Source organism: Heloderma suspectum, chromosome 3 (genome assembly GCF_057233095.1).
Source record: "Heloderma suspectum isolate Gila_16-S chromosome 3, 16-S_ref, whole genome shotgun sequence".
Classification (NCBI taxonomy): domain Eukaryota; kingdom Metazoa; phylum Chordata; class Lepidosauria; order Squamata; family Helodermatidae; genus Heloderma; species Heloderma suspectum.
The window spans coordinates 174,578,125-174,603,758 of record NC_139460.1 but is presented as its reverse complement, the minus strand read 5'-3'; the positions used below and the strand labels follow the sequence as shown (position 1 = coordinate 174,603,758).

Sequence of the window (25,634 nt, the reverse complement as noted above, 5' to 3'; positions counted from 1 at the left end):
ATATCAATCAGTAACCACAAACATAGAACAATTATGTGCCTAGAAAAACTGCATGCATATCTGTCAGTAATCTATGTATAACTTGTATAGACTAAAGTTATGGAGACAGACTTGAAGGGGGACATCTCCAACAATTCTAAAATGTAAGTACAGAAAGACACATGATTGGATGGATATTGATGATGTTGTTTCAGCAGTGACATCATCCATAGACTCCTAGTGTCTTTGCTTTGCTTTTCTCTAGTGATCACAACATAAATTGCTTGTCTTGTTTGACTTCCTTGTTCACTAAAGTTGAGCAGATTGTGGCCGTTTTCAACGCCTCCACCAGACAAAAAGCTTGGGACCATTTCTCGAAAGCTCAGCGCAAGAACATAGACATTTGGCGAAAGCACTCTGAGGTTGGTGAATTTCTGCTCTTTTATCCATCATCTCACAGCCTGGACTAAGGGGGGAGGGAAGCAAGTGTGTCTGAAGTTGGTCATGCTTTGTTCAGCAATATTTAATTGCCGCAATTTTAGAACTTAGAAGTAATTAAGAACTGTTTATACACCCTCCATGCGAGTACATATGGTCCCTGTTTGCCCCGATAATAATGTATGTTGAAATAAAATTATGCTGGAAATCCATACGTGGCCCTCCCCCTCCTCAAAGTTGGAGCTCCTTGGAGGAACACAGTCATGGCACTGAAATACTGAATTGAGGGAATTAGCAATGTCACTTTAAAATCCATGTTTTACTTCTGCCCTTAATTTATACTGAAATTAATTTGTTTCATGACAATTGAAAAATGCTGCGAGAAACAGATTGGTTTGTTCTATTGTTTTATCATTAATCTCCATCATAGAAAGGTTTTACTGTTAAAGAGAAATCCAGATTTATTTTCTGAATAATTAATAATGCCTTGTCAGTATAGATAGGGCAAGGCCACATGGATATTTGGACTAATTCCTTTTCACTGGCCGCTATCCAAAGAGCTACTGTAAGCACTCCTATAGCCTAGCTCATCCTTTGCCATCCTGGTGCTCTCTAGATGCTGTGGACTTCAAATCCCCTCAGACCCAGCCAGCATGGCCAATGGTCAGGAATGCTGGGAACTGTAGGCCAAAACATCGGGAGGGCACCAGGTTGGGGAAGGTTGCCTGCACTGCACTGGGAACTGAGCGGCAGCCCGGCAGGGATGCAGTTTGTTCTTTTTTGCAAAACTTAGAAGCCAACGAGTTTTTCTAGCCCTTAAATAACGAGAAATCTGCTTCCTGATCTCTGCAGCAACCCAGGTACCATTTGCAGATAGGGTTATTTACCATCCGGGGGGGTGGGGTGGGCAGGGAGGAGGCCTTGCTGGTTTGGGAGAATCTCCCCCTTCCCCGTCCCAGAGCGTAAAACCAGTTTTCCTGGCCCAATTAATTAATTTTTAATGCAAATTGGGGAGGGAGAGGTCAGGAGACACAGAAGTGTGTGTGCTTCCCTGGTTCACATGGGTGAAATTCCACTGGCTGCCATGCCTGGCCCCCGTCTTCTTGGGGCCCTCCACTAGACCAGCATCGTGGCAAGGATGAGCCTGGCTCACCTGGGGTCAGGAAGCTAAGCGGCAACAGCACAGCAGGCACGGAGGAGGAGGAGGAGGAACGGGTGGTGAGGAGGAGCCATGCCAGCTGGTTGGCTGCCTCTACTCACTTGATCTTGCCCGCTTCCATTAGTCCAACTGCCCAGCCCTGAGTGCTGCCTATGCCTAGCTGTGCCGAAACCAACCTGCCTCAGCCATGGCACACACCTGCCTGCTCCTGTGCCTAGGGATGTGCAGTGGCCAGAAGCAGCGGAGAAATGCTGCCTGCGTTTGACAGTCAGCAATAGAGGCGTGGTAGACGCAGCTAGGCTTGGCAGCAGGGGAGGGGTGGGGGACAGGCAGAAAGGGTCAGTCTCAGACTGGGTCTTGTCCCGTATGTGTGCATGCATGATGAGAAACTGAGTGTGGCAGAAAGTGTTTGTGTTTTCTACATCCCTCTTTGAGAACGAGTGTGTGTTTCCTACATTTTTTGACCATGCAGTGCACACGTGGCTTGACTCTGTTTCTTGAGTTATGTGCTCCGCATGTAGATTGTTTCCTGCTTTCTGAGTGTGGCACAGCTGTAGTCTGGATTGTGTTGTGATCTGTGGGGGTTTGATATCAGGTCAATGGTGTTGCTTGGGGGCAGGGAATTTGTAAGTAGATGCAACACCTATATACCTCAGATGAACAGAGCGTTTTCTGAGGGTTCTATCCCTGGATGCATGCAGGCTCAACCCCGGGTGTGAGATCTGATCCGGAGCACATGCTGGCTCCACTGAGCCCTTCCCAGGGACCATCATTGCAAGAGCTGGTAACCCTAATGACCAGTCCAAATATTTCAGCTGACAGTGCTAATTGGGCACCTGAATTTGCACCTCTGGCCCTCTATTACCACATCATAAATTGTTTTTGAAACCCATGCTTCCTATGGGGCTTGGCATGGGGCACGTCTGCTGAGGGGGGGGAAGAGAGAGCCAGAAGCGACAAGCTAAAATCATACAGAGTAAGACTGTAACCCTAAACACATTTTCCAAAAGGCAAGAGCCACTGAAATCAATTGGAAGGAACCAAAGAAATAACATTCATACTTGTATAGGACCAGTGTTTGGCATTAATATCCATTGAGGCTATGCATGCACACAGAGAACCATGGACATAATGTGTATGAATATGTTGGAAGGAAGCCACTTTTCAGTTTAAAATGTGGCTTGCCTCTTCAATAGTGTGCATGGTTGAACTTCAAACTTCAGCAAAACTTGTGACCACACACATGGCTCTCTCTGATGGGTCCACATTTTCACTGGAAAAGAAATCTGGAAGAACTGTGAACAAATGACATAGCCACCAAACTTTGTTTAATGGTCATTCTGCTTTTGCGTTAAATTCACTATACAACACTATGAGACTTTTTTTTAAAGTAAGTACAACCGTCTTTGCTCCTTTTTCTTTCATTTCTTTGCTTTCCTTTTTAAAATTGAAGTCATAAACCTCCATTTGCTTAGCACTCTGTTACTTCAGCACGTCAGTTGTTAACATCACAGCCCTCTTAATGTTTCCTTGCCTAACAACCCAAAAATTTTTAGAAGGTAAGATGCATTTATTTAATTATTATATAGTATACTTTTAAAAGAAGTGTTGCATGCTTATACTTTTAAAAATAATGAAATTGTGCTGTGGTCTAAATCATGTGGGCAACATTTTAAGTGCTCATTAACAAATGCTGAATTGAGCAGCCGTAGCAGTGGATGTAACATCTACATGAATACCAAATGAATCCTTTATTATCACTGCTATTATGGTGCATACCAAATTACTTTCTAATAATGGGGCCCTTTATATATAACATTGGCCCAATTTATTAGTAAGGGCAGAATTTTGTGGTTTATTCACAAAGAGTTCATATGAGTGGCCCAAAAAGACAAAAAAAAAAATTGTTAATCTGGTTGTTGTTTTTCTGATCTGCTACAGATGTATGAACTTTGAAGTTTGTGTGTTTTTCATATTAGCTATACTGAAGGTATTCAAAGGGGAACTAAATTGTTAGCATTTGAATTTTTAATGTGGCAAAATACACTGAAAAAGGCTTTTCATTAATGTAAATCTACAAAACATCTTTGCTTAGTTAACAATTATTTTTCTCCTGTCCTTTGCTGGTGTTGTTGTGTTTTTTAAAGGCAATAGAGAGTTGTAAAAAATAATACCTTTGGAGGAACCAGTGGCTTGGATCCCAAGAGCCCGCAGCATTTGTGGAAGGGTGCTTGACTTGCATGCTTGGGAAGTTGCTGATTTCTCCCCTTTTATTGCCTCCAATTCTGCCTCAAAAGCTGCTGTAAAGTGTTCCCCAACCAGCCAGCTTTCAGAAGCCACTGGAGGAAAAGGAAGGCGGGATTGGCGAATCTTCCAAGCAAGCAGAAGTGCTTTCCCATTGTGCAGTGGGATCTTTTCATCAAAGCCAGTGTCTCTAAGTGGCTTAGCTTTGTTTCAGGTGCTTATTCCTGTCTTTTGGAAGTACCTGAGGGAATCCTGTTCATTTCACTTTCCCCTTTCCACTCGACATAAGCCTGATGTTGTGGCCAGCTGTATCAGTGTGGAGATGCAACTGACCTCAGTTCCCAGTGCTGCCAGCTGACAACTCAGCCAGAAGAGCAGGGCAGTTCTGGGATATACTGGTTGGTCCTGATTCACCTTTTCAGAGTCACTGCTGGTAGCATTTTGCTTTGCTGTTTGAGCTGCATGACTTAGTTTCTGATTTTTTCTGTCTTACATGACCCTTACATTCATCACATGTATTGTGTCCTCATTTTGGGTTGAGCCTTTGGGCCTGGTTCTGAAATTGACTAGGATCCAAAGAGATAATTTCCGCATGCCAAGTGGAATTTCTTACTTTTTTTTTTATTTGAAAGGCAGACCCCACAAAAAACAAATAATGATTTAAAATAAAATAAACAAAGGCAGATTCACGTGCCTTATCACAAACTGCATTTGATGTCAAAAGTGCCTTTCCATATGGCAGAAACAATGGGAGGAAGCTGCCATTTGAAAAGCTCCAAACTGTCTTCGGGGAGCTCCCATGGTTTGGTGATAGAGCACATGCTTCAAATGCAAAAAGTTCTAGGTTCAGTCCCTTGCATCTCCAGCTAAAGAATCTCAGAAGGGCTGGGAAAGTTCCTTGCCTAAGACCTTGGGGTGCTATTGCTAATCTTAAGAAACAGTACAGGGCTAAATGGACCAATTGTATCACTCAATTTAAGGCAGTTTTGTATTTTTAAGCCTTGGGTATGGCTCCATTATAAGGAAAGTGCTCACAACTCAAGGATAGGGAAATCCTTTGCATGCTGAAGATCCAATGTTTACCCCCAGCTTCTCCATTTAAAGCAGAGGTGAAGAACCACAAACCCGGGGACTCAGTCTGGTCTGGCTGGGGTCCCAATCCAGCCCACCAGGATTCCCCAGATGGCCATGCCCCTTTCCCCCATTGCCTATCATTTGGTGGTTTCCCAGCTTCTGTACATCCCCCCCCCCATTCTAAAGGGTTGAAATGCCTCTCCTCTAAGTTACAGGCAGTAAGAGCTTTCAGCTAAAATATGTTGGTGCTTTGGCCCCATCCCTTTTGCCTTCATCCCTGTCCACTGCTGGAATGTGGCCCCCAAGATCTTCTGTGAAATGGAATTTGCCCCTCAGGCTGAAAGGGGTTTAGTACCCCTAATTTAAAAGATCATAGCCAATCTGGGGAAAGCCCTCAGCCCATGACCTTCAAGAGCTCCTGCCAGTAAGAATAGGCAGCATTGGTCTGGATTGATCATGTGTCCCACTCAGAAGGCAGCCTCACATTTTCACTAGACAAATTCTCCTTTGGCACATAGAAAGAAGTCCTGTGCAGGCATTCACCTGCTCATGTGTAGGGCAAAAGTGGGGTGGGGTGTGTGGGTATGTATAAAAGCCCCACCCCCTACATCCTTACATGCCCGGCTGCTAGCTGGACCTTCGCATGTTTACAGAGCTCTTGTGATCAGAAACCCTGATAAAGCAGGACTCGTGATCACGGGCGCTGTGTCTCCACATTCAGCTGAACGTGCTTACAGAGCCCTTTTCAGACCTTCTTGCTCAATGCATGAAGGTCTACAAGGCAGCTGGTCTCACGGGTGTTTTGGGGGCAGGGCCTACATGCACACCCACATCCCCCTCCCCACTTTTGCTGTGCACACGAGCAAGCAAATGCCTGCAGATGGCTCCAGTTGAGCAGTTATTTGGATCCATGCTGTGTTTCCTTGTAAGGGTCACACCTATTCTTAAGAACATGTGTATCATGATTCATGTATTTGTGTATTACACTGGAGATGTTTTTCCCCATTCTCTCTGAGATAGAGAGGCATATGATAGTTTGCACTATACACTTCTACACATGTTAGGAAAAGGATACAGGTGTGATTCATTAGAGTACCCCCCATTGCTTTATTAAAATGTGAAAGGCATTCTTGAGTTTCCAAATATTCTTAGGTAAAACATATATTAATCAACTCCAGTGCCGCTGCAGTGATTAAGGGCTGCACATACCTTTCTTATAATGGATTAGATTTATTGATGAACCCCGGGTGCATCTCTCAGAGGAATTCTTTCAGTTCCTCATTAACTGTGAGGAATAAATAGCATGTTCTTTCAGTAACATTTATTCCTTGGAAGTGACTTCTCTTCCTTGTTTCAAAGATTTCAAACCACCTCTATGGGAATTGGGCTCTTTGTCGATAGAAAAATTAGCTGTCTGCAGACTGAAAAGCGTGACACTAATCACTGGGATGCATCCTTGTGTTTCACCTGACAGTATTATTAGGATAAAATAGAATTCCCTTAATCTTCCTTTTGCCACTGTTAAGGAAGGCAGCCATTATACACGTTCCATGCTTTTCTGTGAGAACAAAAGCGATTGGAGCATTTCTAAAGCCCATACATTTGCTGATTGCATTCCCTGGCTGCCTTTCCTTTCCTTCCTGTGATTTTTCCGAGGAATGGCTGTTCAGCCCCCAGATTTTTTTCATAAATGCACAACTTTCTACAGAGGCTTAGGGCCTTTGTCTCTCTGTTTATGACACACTAAACATCTGTCTGATAGGGACTAATCTTTGGAGATGTAGGGTTGGATCCTGCTTCCTCAATATGGAGGGCATACAAAATAGGTAAAACAATAACTTTGATTGAAACAGCTTCTGTCAAAAGACCATGCAAGCTTTCATGTTGCACAGAATTAAATAAATCGGCTATGGTATCCGACACAGAATCTAGTAAGTGCCACATTATCCTGAGAATTTGAATTTTCTTTTGGAAAAGAAATGTGTAACCTTTAGGAGTGCCAGGATGCAATACACTATAGTACAATAATTAGGGGATGGAAATTCTCCCAGTACAGGCACCAGCACCTGTTATACATCCTTCAGATCTCAGAGCAGAATTTGTGTTATTTGGCCAAAGAACTTAAGATTTCTAATGCAGAATTCCAGATCTCTTGGCTATGCAGGCAGCAAAGTTGGTCACTAAGAATGGACACAATCTACACACACACACACACACACACACACACACGTTGAACCTGTGGGTGGGGATTGGCATATAGCTCTTTTCCCTCCCTCCCCTCCGCAGCTCACCACCCATCACTCAGGATGGGATGGGTTTTTAGTCACATGTGGCAGAGCCCATTCAAACAGCTCTGTTCTCATCGCCTCTCTGAAGTCCTTAAAATGTATTTGTATGTTTGTTTTACAATTTCTTTAACATGTAATATTAAAATCTGTTACTATATTAATATTGTAAATACTTCTTTTCTTGAAATAAGCCAAAATCTGCTTACAATTTAAAAATAGAAGGCACAAAATCACAAACTGAAAATTACCATTCAAAACTACATATCAGTGCTCTCATCTCAATCAAAATCACTAAGATGCCCTTCAAATTAAACAAAATATTTGCATATATTACTCCTCCTACTGCTTATAATCAGAGAATTGTCTTTAAGAAATCAGTACATATGTCAGTCAAGACTACCGAAGTAAGGTTTGGTTTTTTGTCATCTTTAGGAACTCAGGAACGCTCACAGTGAACAGCTCATGGGGATCCGTCGGGAGGAAGAAATGGAAATGTCTGATGACGACAGTACTGACAATCCCAGTAATAAAAAACCGAGAGTGGACGAATCAGGTAAAGCTGCACACCCCACTTTCCTGCACCTACAGTTACTTGCCTTACCAAAGGGGTGTATTCCAATTGTGGATGATTATCTTCATTATTTTCTGGCATTTCATTTTTACTTTGATTACAATATAGCAATGTTTTTAAGAGAAGTAACTTACCCATCACATCCAGAGAAATATGCTGGAAGCTTATCTGCCAGTACTTGACCTTGCAAAGATACAAACTGATGGCATTTCCTGACATCATGCTAATTCTTGTCAGCAAAAATCAGTTGAAACAAACATGTAAAAGATTCTGCTTTCTGAAAATTTTTCTTTCTCTATGCAAGGTTTTATTCATAGCTAATTAAGAGGTCAGCAAGCTAGAAAGTGGACTGTGGGCCAGCTATGTTGATTCATGAGCAACTATCTGAGGGGGGAAGTACCTTAACTGCAATCCTTCCTCTAGTTTCTGTACATTTGCAACTTAACTTTTGAGGGATGCATCAGTATTGAATATGCAAGCCTTTCAACACTTAATGACAACCCCTTATCTGAAACTTATTTCAGTCCTTCCAGTCAGAGCTGGGCTATTTTTGCCCTTCCAGTCAGAGCTGAGATGTGTTCAAAGGTAAGGGATCCCACTTTATTGATTTTTTTGTTTTTTTTTAAAGAGGAACTTAACGCAAGTGTAATGCAATCATCAGGCTGCTGTACAAAAGCAACTGAAACCTACAAAATGAAAATCATTATTTATATTTGTTTATTTTGAAGTTTTATACCCCGCAATTCAATCAAATTATTTTAAAGGGGAAATTATCCATTATGCTATTCATAATGAATAGCATAGGTGGTTAGGTGGTGGTTGGGTTTTTTGTTTTTCTGTTTCTACCATTTGTATTTAGTATTTCCTGTGAGGAACTTTTGCCTTAAAACAATACTATGTGTAGATTACACTGGGAGCTATTTAAGTAAAACGTATTTTAGGCATCCTTTAAATGAGTTTGAGATTTGCCCAAGCCTGCCCAGTAAGCTTCATAACTGAGCAGGAATATAAACCTGGGTTTTCCACATTGAAGCCACACTGTTCTAACCACTACACCACACTGGCTGGTTGTAATGGCACCTGTGGTGGTTGAGTTGTTAAGGTTCCAGCTGCTTATTGGAAAGTTCTCAGTTGAAGTTCTCGCTGCTTTTCAGACCAGAACAATGTAAATTAAGATTTAATTCTCGATTCATCATGCTGAGGAAACCAGAAGCAAGCATGTCTATAGCCCCATTCAGGCATTCTCTCTCATCTCCCCCATGCCCTCTGTTTCCTCTTCTCCTGGTTCCATCTTCTTCCACGTATTGAAGAAGAGAAGTCGTTATGTGTGTAGCCTCCCTGCCGGTCAGGTCTCCAAATTGCCTCAAGGACCCTAACACATTGAGAAAGCTGCCCACTTCAGACCTCCTCCCCAATGTGTGGATGGTGGTATAATTGGCAGATCGGCCGTGGCAGAGGGGTGGGGTTCAGCACACGCATCCGCATTGTCCTCCCTCACACAATGAGGGTGAATGCCCAAAAACAGTTCATGGAGGGGACGGGACACTTTGACCTATTACGCTTAAGACCAAGATTTATACCCACATTTGTACTTATTTATACCTATTCCATTTATACTTAGATAGTACAGTATATTTCCGTTTTGCCTCGTCACTGTAAGAGATGCTTAATAGTGTATTTGACAGATCATTAAATCTGAGGCACAGAAGTGTGCCTTAACTTGGCTAGTGTCTGAAACACATTCTTGATTCAGATTAATTGACTTGGGGAGTTAATCCCCATGTGTAATTCAGGGGTGGGCAACATGTGGTCTGTGGGCCACATCACCCCCACCCCATCCTTGGGTGTGGTTGCAAAAGAAATTGATGGTTTGCCACTGAAATTCAGTAGCAAGCTGCTATGGAAGGTTTAGAAGGGCAAATTTAACTTGACATTTTGCCCTTCTTGCCACAGCCAGAGTCGGTGGCACAGCAGCGGCAGAAGCGCAGCCTACGGTTGGGTCCAGGGCATTGAAAGTGTCTCCCAGAGCCACCAAAGTTGCCCATCCCTGATGTAGTTGATAGAGGTGTTTATCATTATACTCTGGCTTTGTTTTTAAATAGGGGATACACTGTAATGAGAGTTACGGCCGGCACCAGCAGCTGGCATCCTTGGGCAGCTTCTGGGGCACCAGCATCCTGGCAAGGCCCACCACTGATGCCTGCCCGGGATCCCCTTTCATTTTCTTTTCTCTGGCCTGGCAGTACTGGGCAGCTGGATCTAGCTACCATTTTAAGTTTTCCACAGTGCCCAAGAGCAACACTTTGTTGGGGGCACTGTGAGACATTAAAATGGTGGGCAGATCCAAGTGCCTGGTGAGCTACTGCTGCCAACACCAAATAAGCCCACCAGAGCCCACCACTGGACGAGGGGCCCACTAAAAGGTACCTTGCCCAGGGACACATTAAACCTGGAGCTGCCCCTGAGGAGAGTACTATTTTGTTCATCCATGTAGTGTATGGATCGTGATTCACTCTAATTTGCACTTGTAGATTTACCTCACTCCGTGAATAAAGTTACTTTAATGCTGGTAATGGAATTTCTTTTCAGTCCTCTCATCATCCAATATGTGCACCTTTTATTTCTGCTTCCTTCTGTAATTGAAATTTCTAGCTAAAGGCTAACACCAACCTTCATTAAGGAGATAGATCGTTGACTAATCTCAGCTACTTCAATTTGGTTCTAAAGTTGCATTCACACTTGCAGTTTTTCCTTGAGAAATTATAACTGATTATGTTCCTATGGTAACTACTTTCCTTCTTTTTATCCATGCACTATAATCACTCTTGATACAGTTATTCCCTATTTGCACTGGCTTCTTTGTTCTTGCACATTGTTCTTAGTTCCTGCAGGTGTGAGACGAATATGGAAATAGCATTGGAAACATATGTGAATATGAAAATAGCATTGCAATAGCTTGTTGTTGTTGATGATGATGAAATTGGCTGTACCATGCTTCTTTAGAGTGAATAAGGGATTATTTCAGAGGATTGTCAAGCCGATAATTCAAGGGAGAGCAGGATAAGGATACTCCATATTAGACTGAGTATCCTTATCCTGTCTGGGTACAGCAGAAATTGCTACTCACATTCTGTAACTGACCCCACTGGTTTATAACATCAGATGTCATGAAATAATCAAAACAGTTGGTGCCTGTTCCAGCACTGACTACACTGGACTGAACTGCCAGGGAAACGCAAGCCCAAGTGGCACTGAGAGAGAAGGATACCCTTCATGTGGTATTCTCAATCCAGCCTAAAGAATTTGTGTTACAGAGAGTGATGATTCTGTACTAGTAAGATTGTGGGATGCTTTCTAATTTTCCATCAAATTAGAACAGTCTTTGTAGATATGTGTTTACTTCTTAGCTTCCTACGAGACCACATTTGTATCACAATAATGATCTAACAGATGAATTCATTAGGGAAAAAAAATGAAGATGTCAACCAGTAAGGAAACCAGAGCCTATATAAGACAGAAGCATCATAGATTAGAACACTGAATAAAATTTTAGAAGAGCTATCCCAAATAGAGACATATGAAAAGTTTGTTTCAGTTCATTTTTGAACTGGAATTTACCCAATTCGCACCTCCCAGAACTGAATGTGGACCTGAACACAATCTGTGATCAAAGTTCATAGATTTCCAAACTTGTGACACAATTTGCAGAACAAGAAAAAGTGCTAAGAGTATATACATTTGAGAAATTGTGCATGAAAATGCATACATTTGGAAAACGCGCATAAAAAAGGTGTACTTCTGAAAAATATCCACAATCATGCTTTATGCAATGGAAGAAAACTGCATACATTTTAAAAATGTGCACAATTTATGTGTGCATTTGGAAAATGCATACAAAAATATGCATGAATTTTTGTGTGAAAAGGAAAAAACAAAACTTGCAATCTGATATGGACATGAGTTGGAATGAGCTTTAAGGTGGAATTCATAGAACCTTGATGAGCTGCAGTTTTTCCCCATTGATTTCAGTGGGTCTGCACTAAGGGTCAAAACAGGCAGTACTTTAAATCCATAGCTAGCAGCTACATATCTTTCCATTTTTGGCACAGTGCCCTCGGTCTGGATTAGGACCCCACACCTGCAATTACTGTTGCAAAATAGTGATCCATGCAACAATTGGATCTTTATTTTCCAATAGAAATTGCAGGTGCAGGGAGTGTGCAATCCAGATGGGGCCCATAGCAGGAAGAAATGGCTAAAGCTCTCCTAACACCCCCACCACTAAGGATGGACGATGCCATCTCCGTCAGTGATCAGGGAGCTTGACGAACTGCCCCCTCACAGCTTGCGCAACTCGGGCCTGGTCGCCGAGCTTCCCTGCTTGCCCCGCCTGCCTGCGAGCTGCGCGAGCTGCCCCTCTTCTGCACACTGGCTGTCTAAGGCCGGGATGGGGAAGAGGGGCCTTGGCACAGCCACCCCCAGCCTCTCGCCCTGGCTTCCAGCGGGGGCGGGGGAGAAGAGGATAGGTGCCTCCTTCTTCCCTCCATCCCCACCTGCTACAGCAGCAGCGGCGGCTGAAGACAAGCTGGTCATTTTCCGTAAGGCCAGGAAAACTTATGGAAAACAACCAGCCTTTCCTGTGCCACTCCCACTGTAGCAAGGATGGGGGAAGGAGGAGAGGCGCTGCCTTCTTCCCCTCTCCTTGCTGAGGGAGAGGGCGCCCGAGCTCTTGCCCGACTCAGCGCGCCACGAGTCGGGCAAGAGCTGAGGTCCGCGAACTAGCGTGCGGAGCGCCGAACCCGCAGCTTCTCGCCAGGCTTCGAGCCCCAACCAGATGCTAGCGACATCCCTAACCCCCATGCTAAGGTCCCAATAAGGTGCAAATGTAAAAACACACACACACACACACACACAAAGCTGCCAGCCATGGATTTAAAGTTAAGCCTGTTTTGGCCCTCAGTATGACTGAATCAGGATCCAACCCATTATGCAGTTGGTAATGTTGGTATGTATTTGTATTTGCTATTTTCTGCTTTATATGCTGATGTTTTAAATTGATAATCTTAACCATGGAATTTTGTACATTCAGTTTTAACTCCTGCTTCTCAACATTTTAGTTGAAAAGCAGGATAAAAGCATAGAAAATAGGGGTGGCTAATTTACAGTAGAGATGGCAAAATTACTTTTCCTAAATCAGCAAAAAGAAGATCTGCCCAAGATTTTAGTCATTATCTACAGGAGAAACTTCCGATTAGTTATAAGACTTTGTCTGCATTGTTACACAAAAGACGCCACACACGAATGTGCAAAGGGTATCCTAGTTGGCTTTGCTGCCCTCGCCTTTCCTCTGCCAGGATCCAGGGTATACTCAGCAGGGGCAGCTCCTTGCCAAGCAAAGGAAGGCTTACTGATTGGGATCCTAAGTGCCTTTATTATTTTGGTGCAGCTAATTTCCCGTAGGAGCTGAGGGTTGGTGGAGAGCAGGGAACACCGACAAAGAGAGAAGTTGGCATTTTTATTGAATAAACTACTCAGTCTTATAGACTGAAAAAACAGGCATGAGAAGCTGGAGGAAGTGGCTTAGGTCTCAGCTGTGACAACAGCCTGCCAGTCAGCACGGTGCACAGCCTCTTGGGCTACCAACAGGAAGAACTGGTTTCACCTGAGCTTAATGCTTTGGCAAAGATTGGATGTCTGGCCAAAATGGCATGGGCATGATCCTAATGCCAGCTCACTGTTCAAATGACTGTATCTGGATACACCTCGAAGGGCAAATTACCAAGTTTGCTGAGTTTCACAAGTTTATCCAGCTTCCTAGATTTCCAGGGTGGCATGCAAGCAATTCATTTGTGAGGACATCATTCCTATCAGGATGTTATAGATAATTTGATAACTTGATAATTCATAACTCCTTTCGTGACCAAGTTCTTGGTTTTCTCCTTCACTAGATAACAACATCCATTTTGTTGTGCTACTCAGTTATCATTTACTACCCCTTGACTGATTAGAGATGTAGATGTCTGTTCTGTGCGTCTGTTCTTTCTGGATCATCGATACAGAACTACCATAGCTGTGTAGGTCTGCCTTAAGGCAACTTCACACAATACAGGAAGGAAAAGACAGGTCTCCCTGTTCCCCAGTGTGTGTCAACCAAGTCTTTCTTGCAATGTTTGAACAAACATATTACCCTCCGCTCTGGGGGCTGTGGCTGCTGGGCAAGCGTTCCCCACAGTTTACGACCATGCACATCATGTGTCTCCCTTTCAAATGTCACACAAAAGAGGGGAGTGGATGCATTGTGGAAATGACAGGAATCATTTTGTCTGTAACCACTGAAATATACCTTACTAGGATAGTCTAATGCATAAGGGATGTCAGATGAAATATAATTTGTGTTTGTTTAGAAAGAGGGAAATACGGTGCAGTAACAAATGGCTTCTTTCGATTCATTAGTCTAGAAGAGCCCTGTGTACATATTCTTTCTTGATCTGTTTGTTTTCATTACACAAAGAGTAACTAGTTTATAGAAGAGAGATTCCTAAATGGTTAATCCGGATTTAGCAGCCGCATACAGGGTTGTCAGCCTTACAACCAAGGTGGAGAGAGTATAGCTTAAAGAATGAAGGACTTTCTAGTCTAGGGGCTGCAAGTGAGAGGTGGTTTCCAGAGGGGAAAAAATATTCTATTGCCATTTTTAAAAAATAACTATTAAAAACCATTGGCATAGAATTAAGGCACTTAGCCAAAGCTGTGATTGTGACAACAGCTATGTTCAACTGAGATTTGTATTGCTGTTGATGAACTGAATGGAATGAAAAACAGGAGTGTCTATTTGCTGAAGTAAATCTATAAAAGTTTTTCTTTCTTTCTTTTTAAGAATGGGCCACTGGCTAGATTTAATAAAAATGTGAAAATTAAGGCCTGGCTTCTGAAGCATTGATTCAGAAAGAAAAAAGTCATCCTGTCCATAAAATCTTTAGATCAAATACCATCTTGTGGGTTCTCACTCTCCTACCTACTGGCACTGAGAGCAAAGGCCTCGAAGTGAGAGACTCTGAAGTAATTTTAAGAATTATTGAAGTGCAGCTGTGTGCACGCAGCTTGCTAGAAAGATTTTTACCCCTAGGATATATTTGTAATTTCCCATGTAATGGAAGGGTGGTATTGTTACGCTTCTAATGCAGCAATGGCACACAGAGGTTCTCTATTACGGCTCCAATAAGTGAAAAGCTTTAGCAGGAAGCATGTAAAAGGAGATTTCCCCCCCCCCTCCTAACAATGGGCCATGGAATGAAGGACCTTACCAGAGCATTGCTAGCCATGAACTTGCTTGACCCCCATCAGATATTTTGGCATAAGCCAGAACCCTGTATATCTGCAGTGTCGCCCCTAGGTTATTTACTCATTTAATTACATTTAGAGCCTGACTGTATGTTGCTCTCATCACATGAAAACTAGCTACGTGTAAGGCAGGATCTGACTGTTGAACTCTGCAGGCTCCCCCAGAAACAGAGAAAGCAGGAGGGGATGCTAGGCCAGTGTGTGGAGAAGCAGGAGTCACTGGCCAATTTTCTCTATTTGTTTTCTGCTTAACTTATTTCTAATTTAGCAATTCTGTGCTCTCCGCCCCCCCCCCCCCCGTCCCTTGGGTCAATATAGGAGAGAGAAAATAATCAGAGAAAAATAATGGACTCACAGGGAAAACCAGCCCGTAGTTCTATGATCCTGTCTAGCTACATAATTTAAAACAATCAGAGCCTCGCATACAAGTGGCTGTTTTTGACGAGATTAATGTAATGTGTAGCCAGACTGAGGCCAAATCTACATTTTGTGTCATATCATTACGATCCCATCATGGTGACTCTATAACCCTCTTGTGCATTTATTCCTTGTAGGACACACAATGACATTTGTTGTGGTATATTGTATAATGTGGAATAAAAAGCAGAAAATAACACTCCAAAAGCAGAATATTGAATGTGTAATGTGCCCCAACAGTTATCAGTGCACTTCAATACCGCTATAAAGCAGTAGCAGTAGATCTAGCTTCATACTCTGTCTTATCCCTTTGGATCAGGTCAAAAGAATTTAAAGATGCCATCCTATGCATGTTTAGACAGAAAAAAGTACTACATGCTGGGAGTTGTAGGACTTTTTTCTGTCTAAACATGCATAGGATTGTGCTATAAAATACCAAAAAAAAGCAGACTTGATAGGATTGGAATCAGCAATTTTTTTCTAATGTTTAATTTGATTTTAATGTTTGCATTTCTACTTGCCTTTCTACCCAATTTATTACTCAAAGCATTTTACAGATTATAGAAAGCAGTTAAAATGCATTCAAAACACTATAAACATTTAAAATGCCATTTAAAAAACTACAGTACTGAACAAATAGCATTGGATAATTTAAATAATACCTAAAAGTCTGTTGTGACATGGCTTGTAGCCTTTTTAACACTGAGCTAGGTGGGCATTTCTGGGAAAGGAGTTTAATCATTGTGGTGCCAATACAAAGAAAGCTCTGCCACCCATTTATTTTCAGAAGGGTGAAAGCTAGAGATAAATGAGCTTCCCAAAGTTCTCCTTGGAGTAACTCAGACATTACCCAAGTTCTTCTGAGAAAAAAATCAGAAGCTCAGGTAATTTTTCCAAGCCAGTCCAAAAGGGAACAAAATTACTCTCTCTGGAGCCTTTTTCCTGCCTAAATATGAATGAATAGTTCCATTAGTTCCTGTGGGATGGGGAAAAAGACTCTGCAGGGGAAGGTGGGTTCATATTCACTGTGCTAAATGGGGACCACAAAAAGCATGGAAGCTGGTATTCTGTAGCTTGAGCTTTCAGAATCTGACAAAACTAATTAATATTCATATAATTATATAAAATTAATCATCAATATTTAGTAATGATTTCTGCACTAGCAAATATATTCCGCATCAGGGCAATGTCTATAAATATTGCCTCTATTTGGTGCTGCAGACAATGCCACCCATACAAATGACAGTAATATTAAGTGTATATTAACAATTACTTTAGCACCAACTAGATAGATACCGTACACTGCAAAATACAGAAGTAACAGACTCTCTGGCCAAAGGGCTTAAATATGCATTAGATGGGTAAGACTGGTTTGTGTGAGCGGTCAGGCTTGATGAAATGGAGGTGGGGGAAAGGAAGGAGCAATGGCTTATTGCAGGGGTGGACTTGCAGATCTACTTTTTGCTAGAATCCCAAGATCCACCAACTAGAGCCTAGTGAAATAGAAATATACTTAGAACTATAACATTGTGAGCCCAGGAATTTGTTCTGAGTACAAGAACTGAATGGTGCTCACAGTCCTTCTTGTACAAACAAACAAACGAAACACTCTTGGTTATCCCAAGCTTTCTTCTATGCAGTAGTATAATTTAGGGCAGGAGAACCTGTTTTTTGTTGCTACTGTTAAACAATTAGGAGCCAGGAATTCTTGCCAATCTGCTGCAAATCACCCAGAGAACTATCAGTAGATCCCAATCTACCTTCTGCCTACCCCTGGCTTATTGCCGTCGTGTCCTGTTTTTAAGCTTTGAAAGGCATCTGGCTGGCATTGCTGGAGATGGGAGTGCTGGACTGGTTTGGGGGTTGATCCACAAGGGAAGCTGTAATGTTTTTTAAGGAGGATAATTCCTTTGCAGAGAATGAAGCAAGAAGGGATTAACACAAGTGGCTTGAGCAGCAGAGTATTGTCAGGAATAGGCCGCACCATGGCAGAGAGATAGTGCAGTAGAAGTCAGGGAGATTTTAAAAAGAGGAACAAAGAACAGATGAGCCTGTGCAAAAAAAAAAAAAAAAAGACCAAGAAGGAATGTAAGGCAAGAGGAAGGTGGACAATTAAAAAAAATTAAGTTAGTGTATTTTGTAAGTAAATGGTATTGATACATAGAAGGTCATAGATAAAACAATGTTCCACAACGGAGGGCAAAATCGCACCATGTTCCCTGTGCAATCACCTGCAGGAGAATGTGGGGTTGCTGCTGGGGATAAAATTGCCTGCAATTTACATTACAACTGGAACTGGATGACTTTTGGGCAATGTAAATTGGAGGATGGGGGGCCCTAATCCAGATTGGGACCATTGGGAGAGGATTAAAGTCTCCCTACCTCCCCAGACTAGGGTCCCAATCCATGTAGTAACATGGAGTCTCAACTTGTGAGGTCACATTCCATAACTAAAGGAATACGCCTTGCCTAGCCTCTGTAATAGAATTCCTCTGTAAACCTTGGGAGTACTGGCAACATTCTAATGATTCCCTCAGCCTTCAAAATTGCCTCACTCTTATTTCAACTGACAGTTTCCTGCTATCCCTCCGTCAGAATGCTGACAGGAACAATGGAATTCTTCTCAAAACACTGGAGTGCTGGCAGCACTGTAGCTTCAGAGTGAAACTGAGCATGCCTGACGTAACTTTGCCAGCAGTTGCTGCCATAGGCTTTCATGGGACAGGAAAACATTAATAACTTTTGAACCACTGCTCACAATTTCACCAACCAATGCAAGGCACATCTCAACAAACCTGAAAAAGTACACCAGTTTTTACCAGAATTTGGGGAAAAAATGATATGCTAAGCTACAGCTTAGAGTAAAAAGTGTACTGAGTCAGTTTTCAGCACATTTTAAATTGCCGTACCTGTAGCAATTTATATCAGATTGCTTTGACATTTTGCACAACTGTAGACCGCACTGGGTAGATCATGGGTGTCAGGTTTCACATTATTATCCCAACAGGTGTCATTGGTATAACAATTTTTAGGCTTATAACAGCAGAACGTTTTTTGCGACTCCTGTGGCCCTTTAATCTACGTACTTATGCGAAATGTGTTTTTTTGTTGTTTTACTACCCTGCTATTGAAGTTTTCTAAAGGAAGTTCTGGCTGATACCTGCCTGTATGTCCTCACCTTTTCTGCTTAGTAGATTGACAGTTCCATCTATTGAGTTCAATGGGGCTTACTCCCAGGAAAGTATTTATAAGATTGCAGCCAGAGAGTATTTGGACAGAAAAAACCTAGCTGACCATAAAGATCGGAATGACTCTACGTTGCTGCCTTTTATTGAATGAGATCTATCTAATCCAGTGAAAACTTCTGGCAGAGTGGCATCTTTCCCAGGGCTGCCACCTGAGATCCTTTTTAACTGAACATGCCAGGGATTGAACCTGGGACCTCCTTACATGAAAAGCACCCTTCCCATGGGACACAAAGGAGAATGGAGTCTAAGGTATGTAGGTCCCAACCTGCTTACATTTGTATTTTCCCTTATTTTTCCTAAAGATTTTGTTGCTTTAAAAAAAAAAAATCAGTTTTTTTTGCAGTTTTGCCTTTTAAATCTAGCCTAGCATAAATCAGGTTTACAGTCCAAATCTTAATTAGCTGTTCTTAAAAAAAAAAAAAAAAGGGGGGGTACAGGGTTTTATTGGAAAACACTATTTATTAGATGTCAGGTTCTAAAGGAAGATTTTAATTATGTTAAGAAAGATGCATCACTGGCTACCATTCGACAGACTACATTTGAACTGCACTTGCAATTTTACAAGTAGGGTAACAACTACTAATAACTGATAAGGGAACATGAGGAAGAGGTAACATGAGGTATCGACATTAAGTATCATGACATAAATTGTCATAGGAATCACATCACATAGCCTTTGGAAATTCCACTCCACTGGAATTTGACTACTAATGGAAGTCAGCGTTTTTGAATAAATATCAAAAGGATCGAGTGATGGGTAGACTCCTCTCTGTTCAGAATGTATGAGCATTCTCAATTAGCATGGGGGGGAAGTTCATCTCTTTTCTGAGAGCTTTCCCCCACTTGGTGTTTCACAGTGCACATTATCACAGTGGGAGTTTGGCTTGGTACCACATGCATGATTGAAGCTGCAGTAAAGTGGATACTACAGTACCATGACTTGAATATTACCTTGCTTATGGATCATGGTATTATTTTCTATATTATCTGCCCATTTAAACATTTAATATAGTTTAACAGAAATGGTTGAGAAGTTATTAATATTAAAGAACGTCTGTCAAAGTGCCTGCAAAATAGTTGGCTTTGGGTATACGTAGGTCTGCTGAATGCTGAACATGCACATGTGTCAAGATTCTGAACCGGAAGAGAACATCTGTGGGAATTCGAGTTCAGCTTGTGATACAGCTGAGCATTACAAACTGGATGAACTTGTATATTGAACCAGGTAACTGTGAATGTTGGCTACATTGCTCGCAGCATCAAACAGAGATCTAAGATTCTGCTCATGAGTTCTTCCCTGTGCAAGCATTCATTGAGTTCTTGCTCATGAACGCTTTTCTCTATGAGCCTACAATGAGTAGGGTTGAATCGAAACAAGAGGGTGCTTTTTTTCAAAAGCTTTTGGAAGCTGTAAAAAGCACTGTCCCTTTTGGAGATCTGGAGGGCTGTGAACTGGGGTGAAAATATTTGCCTACTGTGCAAGCTTCACTTGGAACAGAGGAACACTTGTCTCTTGCTGTGCTCCCTGTTTGCTGCAAATACAGCAGTGAGGGTGGACAACAGAACTGCTGCTGCAGCATCGCTACACAGGAAATTTTGGACAAGTTGCCTTGAGGCAATGTATTCCCTCCCCTCCCCCTTGGGCCCATTTGGAGTGAGGCCAAATGATGGGCTTCATTTACTCTCCGAGATGTTGCCATGTAGTCAAATCTGGCTGGCTGCATGGCATTGTAATATCATCATGGTAACAATATGATTCCTACTTCATAGCAATCACTCCAGGAAGAAGAAAAAGAAGCCTGAACGGTGCCAGAGCAGCAGCAGCCTAGAAAAACAGTGGCTGTGTGAACAGCACCAAATCCAAGGAAGGTGGTGGTGGTTTTCAGGGACCATTTCAACCTCTTAGAAAGCACAATGACTGACCTTTTAAAAATGTTGTGTGTGCACATTCTGTGCAGATCAACCAAAAGACTTTTCTAAACTTGACCAGTATAACATGTATGCTAATGACTAAAGCCTCTGTGTTATTCAGCATTTAGCAGTATAAGGCACTGGAAGTCCACCAGGGGACCTGGCTAAAAGAAAGAAATGGGAAAAAAAAAAAGACTGGCCTAATCAGAACCAGCTTCCCTTAAATAAATACCAGTGCTGCAGCTGATCAACTGGAAAAAAAAACTTGATGTCATGGCATCCTCTGGAAGATGTGTAACATTTCCTAGTATGGCAGTTTAAATGCACAAAACATCCTGACGAATACACAGATGCAACCTCTGAAATAGTAAACTCTGAAATAATATGGTTGCTTAGAGTGGAGTATTTTGTTTTTTCCATTCCACGTTAATTTTTTAAAATTTATTAAAAAATAATAATTGTAAAGGCTATTTTTAAGGGCAAAAGCCCTCCCAAGGTGGCTTACATAATAAAATCCCATTCTATCAGAAAACAGAGAATAAAATCAATAAATACCAGCAGACTTTCAAAACTTGAAAGCTGTTCAGTAAAGCAAGAAGGCCTGACTTCAATGTTTGGTCACTTTTTTCACCACAGAAACCATGAACTCATGGAAGCAGTATAATGCATCAGCCAGGAACTCCTAGATCTTAGCCACAGCAATTTCCCAAATCCCCAGAGTGGAATAGTGTCCCTTCTACAATGCAAGTTGCTGGGACAGATCTGTGAGGGCTTTAACTTTTGCTGTTCACCCAAGGAGACTACTCTGTGTTTGAAGAAAGCAGCTAAATGCAATTTATGAATCAGACCTATACCAGGTGAAAAAATAGGTAACAGCACCACTTTCTATTAGAATGGTCCACTCCCAGAGGCTAATGAATTGTGATGGGATCCAGAGGAGTCTGGGGGATTTTCCAGCTGGTATGGCTGGTTCTCCTGATTGCTCCGTGGAATATTGAGATAATCCGAATGGCTGACATGTTCACTCCCAAACATCCTTTCCCACTAAGCAAAGAATCAGCTCATTATTGAGCTTACCCGGTTGAGATTATGATAGCGAAGATATTTTTCTCCACCACTGTTTTGCAGAGCTTTTCTAAGTGGTTCAAGGTCTCTTGTAATCTAGCCCAGTAGTAGATATGAAGGTACCCTCAGTAACACATTGTGACATGTTTGCGAGACACTTTGAGGACAACATTGCTTGTATACACCGCAAGCAGAATCCCACAATTGGGATTGGAGGTCCTCGACACCTCCAGAGATTGGTTGTGACACACTGGACACTCTGGTTCTATTTTGTTGGATGACTTTCAGTTTCTAGGGCATGAGGATGTGGACAAGGTGCTTGGCCAAGTCCATCCAACCATTTCTATGCCTATCCCTTGGGCTTATTACATCTAGCAGAGAGGGAATGACTTGCTGGGCCCATGAGGTAGCAAATTCCTCATTAAAAGAGGAGGCAATCCTAGTATCCTTAAAAAAAATTGGAAACTCGTTTTATCAGGAATCCAAATCATACTGCAAATTCTACACACATTCAAGCAATCACAAGTAGAACTTCCCTGCAGAGCTTGCCATTCAATGTAGCAAGCTCACAGAACTGAGGGGGCGGTGTGGTGGACAGTGGGGTGTTGGGGCGGGGCCAGCATGTGTGTCTCCATCCCTGTCTGCAGTTTAAGCCCTTATGTGCTGAGGAGAACTCATGAACAGGACTTCAGCTGCATTTATGTTTCAAGATCCCACAGGGTTCTATCCTATCCCCTGTGCTGTTTAAGATACACACAGCACTCCGTTGCTGCATCTGTATGGTATTTTATTATAATGTGATTTTTAGATTTTTATTGCCATATCCTGTAAGCCAGGCATAGGCAACACGGTGCCCTCAGCTGTTTTGGACTAACTCCCATAATCTCTGGCTATGCCAGCTGGGATTAATGGAGGTTGTTATTCAAAACATCTGGAGGACGTGATGTTGCCTATCCCTGCTGTAAGCTATCCAGAGAACTTTGTTATGAGCAGCCTAAAAATAGCATAAAACAAATATTAAGGACTATATGACAAAGCAAGCCATGACCAAACACACCTGATATTTAGGTAACGCATTATACGCCTTTTCAGTTAAGCTTCTGGGTCATCTAGCAAAGTTCCCCTGACTTCAACCTATCAGAAGACACGATCTTAGTTCAATTCATCACAAGAATGAAAGGTTTATTAACTTTACTTTTGTTTTTTAAAGAAAGGAAAGAAGGAAAATAGAACTTTCAAGGAGACATATGTAATAAGGGCTTTGGAAAAATGACTGGCTAACTACAAACTGTATTGAAACGCCTGTGGTGCTTGGATACCTTTGAACTGCCAGAAAAGCTATTATCTAGATTACATTTTATTATGTTTTCTGGTTTTTCATCCTGATAAGGCTTAATGTGGGATCATTACATATGAGAATAGATTTAATCCTGTTTTCTTAGCAGGCTTTAAGGACACCAAGGGGATTATTTATATAATAAGATGCAAGGTTGCTATGGAAAACTCTATAGCAACCTAGCATCTTCACAAAAGCAAGCAGCCACTTGTGACAGCAATCTAAATTTACATTTATTTTAGTGTCATTTTTATCGACACTCTTAGTCTCTCATTTTGACAAGATGCTAAAATATGTTTTGGGGCTTGTGCTTGAGCAAAATTAACACTGTAGTGCTAGAATTTAAACAGCTCATAAGAAATATTGGAAAATAATGCTACTGGCTTTTACAAAATAACATTTTAAACTAACAGAAAAGAGCCGTTTGTCTTCTTTCTTCACAAGGATGATCATTATTTGCCCTGCAATAGTATACTTCGTAAAGGAGTGTGATATAATAAATATACTCTGCTACTGAATGTTTGTCCTACCTGATCTGTCTATACTAATGGCATAATGGTATGTATTTTGAAATTAAGAGGCCCTAGTAGTTAATACATTGTGATACATACTGAACACTTACTTATAGATACACCAAGCTTTAGGATCGGGTGTGCATTATTTATAATATCCTTATGACTGATATGGTACTCTAAAATGTCTTTGCAACCATTTAAGAATATCTGAGCTCTCCTGTTTTTTCCTCCCTTAAGGGCCAATTCTCACTTTACCTTTTGCACTTCAGTATTCATGCTCAAGTACGCAACAAGGATGCACAAATACATCCAGAGACATTTTGATAATCTTATCCAAACGTTGAGCTTCTTGAAATTTCTTGTGTGCTTTGCTTAAGGAAGACCCCAAGCAATTGATTTGATTTTTGGTTTAGGTAGCAACTGTACAGTGTTTGCAGACTTCTTCTCAAGAAGGGCATATTTGTGTTAATTTGACAAATGATCCTTTAAAATACTCGGATGTGGCAACTGGGCACAATCTAAAATTAAACACATTAAGCACCGATTGCAAAGAAAGTGCTTTACTTTGGCTGAATCATACTCTAGTGGCCTACTTCCACTTTTCTTATATTATGGCAACATATTCTAATGAAGAAATTGATTTTAATATTGCAATATATTTCACTGCAAAAGTCAGTGTTCAGGAAATAAATGTTCACATGCCACATTTCAAGTGTCCAACTCACTTGACATATTGTTGTTGTTGTTCAGTTGTTCAGTCGTGTCCGACTCTTCGTGACCCCATGGACCATAGCACGCCAGGCCTTCCCGTCCTGCGCGCTCTCCCGGAGGGTGCTCAGGTTCATATTCATTGCATCGGTGATGCTATCTAGCCATCTCATCCTCTGCCGTCCCCTTCTCCTTTTGCCTTCAATCTTGCCCAGCATCAGGGTCTTTTCCAGAGAGTTTTCTCTTCGCATTAGGTGGCCAAAATATTGGAGCTTCAGCATCTGTCCTTCCAATGAGCAGTCGGGGTTGATTTCCTTTAGGATTGACTGATTTGACCTCCTTGCAGTCCAGGGGACTCGTAAGAGTCTTCTCCAGCACCACAGTTCGAAAGCATCAATTCTTCGGCGCTCAGCCTTCCTTATAGTCCAGCTCTCACAGCCATACATTACTACTGGGAAAACCATAGCTTTGATTAGACGGACCTTTGTCGGCCAGGTGATGTCTCTGCTTCTTACTATGCTGTCTAGGTTTGCCATAGCTTTCCTCCCAAGGAGCAAGCGTCTTTTAATTTCATGGCTACAGTCACCGTCTGCGGTGATCTTGGAGCCCAAGAAAGTAAAATCTGTCACTGCTTCCATTTCTTCCCCTTCTATATGCTAGGAAGTGATGGGGCCAGATGCCATGATCTTCGTTTTTTTAATGTTGAGTTTCAAACCAGCTTTTGCACTCTCCTCTTTCACCCTCAACAAGACGCTCTTTAGATCCTCCTCACTTTCTGCCATTAGGGTGGTATCGTCTGCATATCGGAGGTTGTTGATAATTCTCCCGGCAATCTTAATTCCGACCTCTGATTCATGCAACCCGGCATTTCTCATGATGTACTCTGCATATAAGTTAAATAAGCAGGGAGACAATATGCAGCCTTGTCGTACTCCTTTCCCAATTTTGAACCACTCGGTTGTTCCATGTCTGGTTCTTACTGTTGCTTCTTGACCCTCGTACAGGTTTCTCAGGAGACAGGTAAGGTGGTCTGGTACTCCCATCACTTTCAGAATTTGCCACAGTTTGTTGTGATCCACACAATCAAAGGCTTTAGCGTGGTCAATGAAGCAGAAATAGACGTTTTTCTGGAATTCTCTTGCTTTCTCCATGATGCAGCGAATGTTGGCCATTTGATCTCTAGTTCCTCTGCCTCTTTGAAACCCAGCTTGTACTTCCGGTAGTTCTCGGTTCGCATACTGCTGAAGCCTAGCTTGTAGGATTTTGAGCATCACCTTGCTGGCATGTGAAATGAGCGCAATTGTGCAGTAGTTTGAACACTCTTTGGCGTTGCCCTTCTT

At 42.0% G+C, this 25,634-nt stretch overlaps 1 protein-coding gene across 1 annotated transcript in view; it reads left to right on the top strand.

Moving 5' to 3' along the window:
- The window catches only part of ENOX1 (ecto-NOX disulfide-thiol exchanger 1), a 191,282-nt gene that overhangs the window by 88,656 nt on the left and 76,992 nt on the right, over positions 1-25,634 (top strand). The window contains exons 7-8 of the mRNA XM_084844936.1: positions 295-401; positions 7,615-7,735. Of these exons, the coding sequence (XP_084701062.1) occupies positions 295-401; positions 7,615-7,735 (228 nt within the window). The remainder of the gene's footprint in view (positions 1-294; positions 402-7,614; positions 7,736-25,634) is intronic.